The 10,389-nt window shown below is 39.1% G+C and overlaps 1 protein-coding gene across 1 annotated transcript in view; it reads left to right on the top strand.

The window, feature by feature from the left end:
• LOC105559206 (low density lipoprotein receptor adapter protein 1-like) overlaps window positions 1-10,389 on the top strand; it is a 64,330-nt gene that overhangs the window by 37,206 nt on the left and 16,735 nt on the right. The window contains exon 2 of the mRNA XM_012007318.1: window positions 6,313-6,509. Within this exon, the coding sequence (XP_011862708.1) occupies window positions 6,313-6,509 (197 nt within the window). The remainder of the gene's footprint in view (window positions 1-6,312; window positions 6,510-10,389) is intronic.

The raw sequence follows: 10,389 nt of genomic DNA, 5'->3' as shown, positions 1-10,389 counted from the left end.
ACAAAAGTTGTAAGTTGATTGGCTACCGTGTCGTCTTTTGCAGCGCGGCAAGCATTTCAACGTTCCATATATGTGACTCAAAAGACGAGAAAAATCTTTTTGTAATATTCGCATTATTTTTTCAAATTTATTGCATATGATAGATTTCTGAAACATTTCTGTTGCATTATTTTATATGACATATTGCAGAATTCTGTCAGAAATGTTGAGCATGAAATGTGAAGTATCGAAATAATTTTGAAATCTTTCTGAAACCTTTCTGCAACAATTTGTGCTGTATGGGTAATAGTCGGTGAATTCTAAGTAATAAAAACGTTTACACGGAGGGAATTTTTTCTACAAAATTTATCCCGAAAATCATGGAACGCACAGTATTTCGAAGAATTTTATGAAAATTTTTGACAGTTTACCGTACATTTTACTATAAGTGATTGTACTTGGTATACATTTTAGCAGAATGTATAGTAACATTTGAAAAACTCATAAAGTTGTTCAAAATGCCACGTTGTGTCACGATTACGTCAACATACTATGAACATTTTTGCTTAAAATGACCTCCCAGAATATTGTCCGTTCCTCCTGGGACACCCTGTATATTTAAAAGACGACAGTTTTCGAAAACAAGCTGTGTAAAATTTTTAACCTTTAGCCAATTAAAGTTAATTTTTAAGGACCCGCTCTCATTCAGGAGAGAAACTAGATGAACGTTAGAAAGTTAAAGGACACATCGAGCGCAAAGTAGCGACGTCTCGCAGCTAATATCATTAAACGTCGTAGATATCGCGTTTCCAATTTTAATTTTAACTTTCTTGGAAAGAAGAACTAACTTGGAAAAAATCTACGTACACCGCGTACAGACGCGCCTAGAGAAGCGCAACGGTCTTCCTCGCCTGTAAAATTGCGCTCGCGAACAGATCCACAAGAGAACTCACGGCGGGACAGTGGAAGGGAAGGGGGCATCAATTCCATTCCTATCATTCTGCAGCGGTATCTATTGAACGTGGAAGAGGAAAATCTCGTTGGCGCACAAGAAACCCAAAGAACGAAGTCCTTTCCCTTCGGTTAACCTTTGCGTATATACCGGACGAATCAGACCGGAAGTAAAGGAGATATAAAGCCGAAACGGGCGCGTGCTTGTCCCGCGCGCTGAAAAGCCCGCACCGGCCAAGGCTTTGTTCGCTGCCCATCCGCGGCCTGGACCGACCTTTCAGCGGTCGTCCAACTATTTAAAAGGATTAAGATCACAGAATACGTAGGTATTTCGCCGGCAATGTCGGGTGCAATGAGATTAAAGGGCGCGAGTAAATTTGCCGCGCGGGTAAATTGCACTCCCGAGCGCCGGCGCTTGCGAGTGCACGCACGTTCCTCCGATTTTTCGAATGGTTAATTTTTCTCAGTGGTCCGCGCCTCGCGTTATAGCAATCGCTGGAAAACCCTGAGTAATTGGCCCAATTTCGCGTGCAGTTCGCGTCCGAGAAGCGAGAAAAGCGCACACGCCCCCGTAAATTGCTTCCGCCCGCGAGGGAGAGAGAGAGAGAGAGAGAGAGACGACTTGCTGCGAGCTGCGATAAAAATTTCCTCGTCCGGAACGATAAAATAGGTCGCGAGATCCTTCCATCTCTTGCCGCGGAAGCTGCACATCTCCGCGGATATTCTCCACGATCTCTGCGCGCCCGCCGTGTGCGATCGACGAGACGCTTTTACGTCGAGGCGCTCGTGAAACTCGCGTTACGGCCATAACTTTGTCAATGTTACGGCCCGCAAATAGAAGCTTGCGCGGGATATCAAAGAGAACAGGGAAAGTTTGAACGCCGAGTCAAATTTAATTGCCGCCAATTTCCACGGGAGGTCAATCGATAGTCGACGATAGCGGCTCTGCGATTAGAAATTTCGAAAGAGGGCGGATGCAGTCACCCCCAGACGTTCGAGACGTTCGCACGGCATTACCGCGCCCATCGCCCCTTTCGGTCGTCTTCTCCTCAATGGAATTTCAGGGGCATGCGCCACGCTATATCGGTTTTCCACGTCGCCTCGCGCCGGATGGAGGCGGTTCGCATAAATTCTCAGCCGGATGGCACTGCGTTTCCGTTAGCGTCGCACGCGGAATGGCTTTCACGTAGCGCCCTGTCAACGCGGCCGTTGAAATATTAAAATACTCGTCGATCGGGGGGCGCCGAAAGTCAATTCTTCTTATCCCGTCGCGAAGAACATCCGACGAATATATATTCGAGTCACGGTGAAATTCATCGCGTCGTCATTTGAATTTTACCGTGTCGACGTCGAAGATAACGGCTGTTCCTCTCTCCGAGAAACGGGGTAATATAGGAATAATAGACTGTGATATGTGAAAAAGTACTAGTATATTTTTTTAATGAAAATCTCCGCGACACATTAGCATGCAGCTTGCGTACGAGAAAACAGGGGATAACATAATAATGGTAAAATAACATTTTATGTAACATAAAAACGATATATGTTTAATATTTTGTACTGAATATGCGTGCATACTAAAAATATTATATTTCCTATCATTTGCGATTAATGCGAAATTACATTTCACACAAAATTATACAGGGTGTTTGAGGAAGAAAGGTCAATATTCGGGGAGGCGATAGTATCGGTCATTTTAAGCAAAACAAGTTCATATGAATATATGCTCCATTTCCCACTGTTTCCGAGACAGAGCTACTTGAATGTCTCGTGTATCTACTTTTTTCCTGTACCCTCTTCACCCTTCATCCAATCTCATAAACGTCCGCGGGAATTTACTCTTATACGTCTGTTGACTATTGTGCATAACATTGTAGAAATGTTGAAATGCCTCGCGTATTCGCGAATGTCGAATATGCAGACATGCTGTATGGCTACGGTTTCTGTGACGGTGGTGCTACTGTTGCCGTTGAAGAATACCGTCGACGCTTTCCTGCACGCAGAATTTCGAATCCTAAAGTGTTTACCAAGGTTTTCAATACCAGCGTTCATGTTTTATCCGAACGGGGACGTCAACAAAAATATGCTCTACCTCGGAAATAGTGGGAAAAGCGGCATATATTCGTACGAACATTTTCGCTTGAAATGACCGGCGCTGTCACCTCCCAGAATATTGACCTTTCCTCCCGGAACACCCTGTAGACGAAATTCGGTCTTCTCTTTACGGAGGTGGTTTTGACGAATCTGGACGCAAATCTTTTACAGCGAGAAATTCGCGAGGGGAAAGATCGCTATCATTATTTTCAATGTAAAATCTCTCGACATTTGTATCCTCGTACGACGTGATCGTTCATAATCACGATGTCACGTCGAGATGCATTTTCACGACATCTATCGCAGAAATGCATCGCTCGGAGCTGCCGCCTTTATTACGAAATCGAGCGGGGATCTCTCTTTGGACGTTACGAGGTTGCCAGAGATTGATGGTCGGCGATACGAAAGAAAAAAAAAAAAATTGCGGAAGTGCTTATTGACAAATTGATACAAATGGTGCCGACGGCGATCGCATTTCTTGCGCTTTCTGTGTCTTCCCACGTATGTACCTACCTCGATCTACGGAAACGCCTATCTCTTGTATTTATTCGACGACCGACACGATGATCGTGAGTGCATCTCGTACAAAGTATTTCAAAAGAGGTTGTGGCCTCTATTCTATTATTTGCATATCGGTTCTTCGAAAATTATTTAATATAAATATGACCCATTTTTATAAATAACACTAGAATTATTGAAGATTACTTACACAGACTACCACATAGAAATTTTAGGAGAAAAAGAGGAAAGGGGAAAATTCATAAAATTATGATGAGTATTTTTAAAAAACGACCTACACTGGCCAATGCCTTTATTTAATATAAAAACGACGTTTCGGTCCTGGATTTGGACCCTTTTCAAGTAATCTGTAATCGTATACAATTCGTCACTAAGCTTATATATAAAATAAATACAGTATAATTAAAATGTAGACTAAGAGAGATTATGAGTAAATCGTGAATCTATATACCTGTTTCGTAATTATCCCTGATCTCATATCGTTCGTTTGGCCAATATCACTATGTTAGCAGACTGTGTACAAGCAAGAGAGTCAATAAATAGAATAAATAAGAATAAATAAGATAAATACATAAATTAATTTAGTATATTAGTCAAAGGAATAAATAAATAAGTTAATTTAGTATGTTAATCACAGAAATAAAATTAAAAATGTATATATAACACAAAATTAAAAAACCGCATATTAACGCCGACGTGTAAAATAAGTAACGATGGCTCGTGTGATAAAATCAATTTTGTCCGACTACACTTTGGCATTTACACCTTCAACTTATTAAAGGAATGCTCTAAGATTTACATTGCTCACGCAAAATCTAGATTACGCATTCAATTTATTTATCATATTTTATCCAATCGACTGCGTATACGTTTTTTTAAATTTTATATTACTATGAGCTCATTTATAGTTTGATTTCTCTTCGATATACTGAGGATGGTCCGGTAAGGGTCGAAATCAGGGAAAGTTTCAGAAATTAAGGTCTTTTAAAAATTAATGCAATTATTAAAAAATGTGAAACAAGTCATTTGACTCCCTTAGTAGTGATACATTTGTGTCTTCTAGTTGTAGAATTGTGTCAGTGTATTACTCCTGTCGTGCAGAAATGAGAGAGAGAGAGAGAAGGGGGGGGGAGAGACTTGTCTAAAATCAATGAAAAGAATTTTAATTATAAAATCCGTTCCAGAATTGATCGAGACCTCGTAATCGAGAAGGAAAACGACTTTAAAGATGCGCTGTAGAAGGCGCAAATGGTGTTGATCGAATTATGCGATTCATACTTTTATTTCTCCGATCGACCTGCGGTGTCAGAATGGTCGGACACGTATTGCGGTGCCGTAGGGGCACGATAAACTTTCGACATGTCGTAGCGAAACCGCCTAACATTCCGAAAAGAACACGTTCGTCGGGGAGTTGCTCGCGGGACCGCGAGTTTTCTTTTCTCTATCGAGACGTCATGACGCGCCGCGTCGCGTCACGAGTGGTAACGAGTTTTAGCCGCTTTTACAAAATTGTTCTGCGGGCAAAGTTTCGCACCCGACAATAACGGCGTACGGAGACCCGCTCGCGAGAACTTGCAGACTTTCCGCCAAGCGAGCAATAGCGCGCGGACAACTATTGATATCGTTTCGTAAAACTTAGAGCGTAGACGAATCGCGGTGATAAAGCGATTCCGCGAGTTGTTTTTTGTTTTATCGAACTTTTGTACGCGAGAAAAATCAAGTGCAGTTATCTTGAACAGAGAAACAAGGGAGATAACGTTGGACTCATTTGTTTTGTTTTATAAAGTCGCGCAAAGGCATTGTATTAGCCGCCATGTAACAGCTAAGAATATTATTTTTAGGAATAAGCCGATTCGCCAACTTGCACCGAAAGAAATAATTTCCCATAAATTTCGACTCTTTTCTATTACATGATAAACCAAGAGCAGTTTCTTATTTCTATCTTTACTTTATAATGCTCATAATTTCTGTCGGAGGATACGATCGATCTCCATCAACTTCCTTCAAGGCGAATAATTTTCTGCAATTTTTTTTTTTAAACTTTTCACTTTTCATCGTAGAATCGTACAAAAAGAACGCCAAAGCGCGCACTCTTTATTTTACTTTGTAATTATAACTTCCGTCGAGAATGATATAACGGGTTTCCATTAACTTTCTCCAAGATAATTTGAACTTTTAAACATCATTTGCTTCACCGAGTCAAATTTTACAGAACGACGCACCGATGCTTTAGCATCGTAATTTTCTGACGTGGCAGGATTTCGACAAATTTCGGAATAAGGAGAATTACAACAATGTATATACAATATACACAGTGTACATATAGGTATACCTGGATGCCCATTATTGCGATTACTCGCGGCCATTCCTGTCACGAAGTAGACAGACAACGAGGCTGGCTTGTGTGGTTGCGCGAACCTGGACTAATGTTACATTGGTCATTCCGTCTACCATAGCATTTATCACCGTCGAGCTCGTATCTGCAAACAGTAAAAGCACCTAAAATTTTTGCCCCCTCAACCCTTTCGCTATTATCCCGAAAAACGCTCGCGTTGTGTCTCTATCTATAAATTTAACATTTAGATGTGGCGAAATTTTCAAGTTGATTCTTAAAACTAAGTCTTTTTCATCAAACTCGCACGGCGAAGTATCTCAGAAAAAGCTAAATGCTGATTTGAACCGAAGGGTGTCTTTATTCGATTTTCGCGAAATAGGATTTTCTTCGTCCATCGATTTCGTCTCAATATTCCGCCTGACATTAACTTTCAGAGCTATGCGAGGAATGGGCGCTGGCGAACAGCCGCGAGTGCGTTGAGGGCGGCGGTTCGACGAGCACGACGCACGGGGAGGAATGCGAGGATGCGTCTGAGGCGAGGTTCACCCTCAAATATTTGGGCAGCACCCTCGTCGAAACCCCGTCGAGCGAGGAAGCCACGGCGGAAGCTATTAAGACCGTCATCACCATGGTGCGTACTATTTCGAGCATTTTTCATAATTCACTCCATCGCTGTTTTGAAAAAGCATTTCCCGCTTTGCAAGTTCCTTTGCGATCCAATTGTGTTCCGCAATTAAAAAATTCTGAATTATACATATATATATTTGTTTGGATCGCTCTTTCGATTTATTACCGTTATTATTTTTCGCGTTATATGTACATGAAATAAATCAATACGGAAATGGTTGGCGACACGTAAAATTGGCAAATTCAGTCATATGTGGCTTATATGCACATTTAATTATAGTAGAATTTTTTAAAGTTCGCCTCTCAACTTTTAGTCTTTATTTTTCAAAAACAATGTCCTGAAAATGTAATAAACGATGTGTGTATTTAGTTTTGGAAACTAACAATTGTATATTTTCAGTGCACAAAACACGTGGAAAACTATGTTTAGAAATACTTTTTATTTTTCATTTGCAATTTATAAAACGTATTATATTTACGTTGCATTTATGTAGCAAACGCACACAATATTTTATACAGAATTTTCAATTATTATTAAATCTAGCGAGAGAGAAAGAGAAGGAGAGAGAGAGCGGGGAGGAATGGAGGTATAGGGAGGGAGAAAGAGAACGAGTTTGCCGCTTGCGCTGGAGATTGCCACTGTATTATTTATCGTTGGAATTGTATTGCACCGTGTAATTTACTTTCAACCATTTTCCGACGCGGCTGCCGTGAAGAGAATTTAATTGAAATTGCAAGGTACTAATTTCTTGCGCATAGCCGCGGGTCCGTTAATAGAGCTAATGAAAATGAAGCGTGATTACTTTGCGCGATGTTTATTCGCTGCTTTGTCTCTGTCGCGGCTGACGGCATTCCAATTATTTCTTTTTCCCTTCTTTTCCCTTCCGTTGTTTCACGCCGTCCGGATTTTGCCGATCGGCGATGAAGATTTTATCGAAAGTCGGATCACGTGTTTTGCAATCGTGCCTGCTAATGTTCCACGAAACAAACAAAAAATGAAGGAAAAGCAGCGAGCTCGGGCGCACGCAAAAAGCGGCATTAATGAGAAACGGCTTATTTGAGCCAACTTCCACTCGTCCGCTAATTACTTTTGACTTCGTATGTGAAATATTGCGACTATGGCTGATATTGCTTCCGATGAAACTAGTATTGCTTTTTTCGTGCGCGGAAATACCATCGAATTCGTGATTTTTGGCGTTTTATCAGGCATGAATGTTAATTGAGAAAAAAAAATTACTCTAAAATTTCCAATTTACTTTTTATTGATGGAATTTTGAATACTTTGGATACAATACGTATCCAGGTATCTCGGTAATTAATAGAAGATATTCAGTATTCAGTATTATTTATTTATAAAGATCACACGTGGATTAGATTGCCGATGAAGTGCTGTGACAAAATGACATGACAAAAACTAGTTAACTAGTAACTGATTTTATTTTGGGCGATTAAAAAAGAGGTCGTCATATTCAGAAGCTGCAGAGCACTGTCAATTTCTCAATTCGATTTAGCAGCGAAATTCTTGTTGAATAGCGTAATCGACAGAGGAAAACGAATTTATGCGATTTAGCAGCGATCCGAGGAACATGATTAATTAATAACGAAACTTCGTCCGCGTCTCATATAATTCCAATTTCGAAGCGATTACAACTCGTACCGCGAGATTACACGGACAGAATTGCAGAAAGCGGTAATGTATGTATTTCGGCAATTTCCTCCCGATGCAGTTATTAATGAAAGGATTCAGTCAACACGCGAACATGGAAACGCGTACGCCAGAATTTCGTTCATTCCACAATAAATATAATTTACAATGTTTATACGTTTGCGCACACACCCTATAAAGATAAAAGCTACAATGTCCACATCATACATTTATGATAAAAGCTTACACGGAATATCTACAATATATCTGTAATTTCTGAGAGATTATAATGTAATGTACGTACGTACTATTTTTCTACGATATTTTTCTCATATCGTAGATAAACATTACTTGCAGGAATCTCTTGATTTGTTGTTAATTATATCGTTTTCTGGAAGGATCATTTACACTGATAAAAAAATATCTTAATCCAAAAGAATATTACTTTACTCAAGAAAATTATTCATCAGGTGGGTTCTAATAGCTTATTAACTTATATTAAAACAATAATAAACAAATTCAAACATGTATTTCTTTAATTTAAGTATTTATTAAATATCAAACAGTAGATAATTTTAAAAAGTTTTACTTTAATTCTATACAATGTTTACTAAGATATAAGTTTTACAGCGAAGAAAATTAGATTTTTATTTGACAAAAACAATGATTTAATTTAGTAAATAGTATTCTCTATCTCATGAAATCATTAGTTGAATATAGAAAATGTAATGATTTAAATTAATTTACTTAATATAATATACAGATTTACTTGAAATTTGATATTTTTATTTAAATAAAATAAATATTTACTTCAGCAAAATAATTTTAAGGAAATCTATTTATTTACTTAGTTTAAAAACAATTTTTGTCAGTGTAAGAATCTCAAAAATGCGTAATTGCACAGAGAGAAAGGTTTCTTTGGATTTAGTATTCCTATTTATTTGATTGAAATTTGTTTCATTAAAACAGCATATGCTTATACGAAACATTATATGTTTTGAATAAAAATTTTGTTGTTTTATTCAAACAACCTGTATTATTTGATAGAAAAAACACTATTATTTGAAGTATCTAATATTTTTCAATTAAATAATTATATTATTTGGCCAGGCGCTTATAAAGTTTGGTGCTGCCACTAGATGGTCACCGAACTCGTAAGTAAAATCGCGGCAGCAGATATACATATATGCGACCGCATCAGCAGACGCAGTTTAATCATTTAATGGTCTATTCTTTATTATAGCTGAACATAGTGTACTAATTCTTCTAATAAAGGAAAAATTCTAATGTAGAGGGAGAAAGATGTATGCATATATATTTTTTTTCACATATTTTCTATCAACCGATAATGTTGTTTGAATGAAACGATAATATCGTTTAGATTTGTTTCAAACAAATATTTTATTGCTGACAAAGATATACATGTATATTATTTCAAATTCAAACAATCGTACTTATTAATTCAAACATTGATTTGTTTCGACCATTCAAAATATCAAATTTGTTCGGATAAAATATATTAAATTCAAATAAAATTTATTAAATTCAAAGAAATCGTTCTCTCTGCGTGTAAATACGAAACTGCAAGTCGGGGGACAGTAAAAAATAAAAATGTTGCGGTATGTGCCGCCCGGTTTAGACGTTTAGTATCGCGCTAAGCTGCTTTCGTTCGAGCGCTTTTGCCACAACGCAAACGGATGAAACAACCGCGGTACTTTTTGCGAGCTTTCTCGATTTGGATTGATTTGAAAGTTGCCCGACGCGCGCGATCGTACTCCGCTTCGGTAACTTCCCGATAGAAGTCTACATTGCATCCCGTCTTTGCACTAATTGCCCCGCCGGGTTCGTCTGCTCCGATTGATCTCCTCTCGCCGTCTTTTGTACCTGCGTAATTGCGTCCATTATTGTTAGCTCCTCCTCGCAGCGTCGCATTCATTTACCGGATTGAACGGGCATCCTTTCCGTCTCCATGGCAGCCTTTGTCTCGCGTTGTCTCAAATAATAAATCCCGTTGCTTATTTACATCTCTTCTGCTAGAGAAACTTTTTTTTTTTTTTTTTTTTTTAACGTGTGGAAACCCTTTATGGGTACCCGGGCCCCCTGGGGAGGGGGCCGGGGTTATGTAGGACTGCCCTCCTAATGTCGATCGGAGTGCACCCGGCAAACAATGCCGGGTGCGCGGCCTACCCACTAAAACCACACGGCAGCCTGCGCTGTGCTTTTCTGATTGGGGGCGGCC

Source organism: Vollenhovia emeryi, unplaced genomic scaffold (genome assembly GCF_000949405.1).
Source record: "Vollenhovia emeryi isolate VEMERY1.0 unplaced genomic scaffold, V.emery_V1.0 DF939285.1, whole genome shotgun sequence".
NCBI classification, from domain to species: Eukaryota; Metazoa; Arthropoda; class Insecta; order Hymenoptera; family Formicidae; genus Vollenhovia; species Vollenhovia emeryi.
Note: the sequence above shows the minus strand (reverse complement) of the source record. Positions and strands in the feature narration are given on the sequence as shown.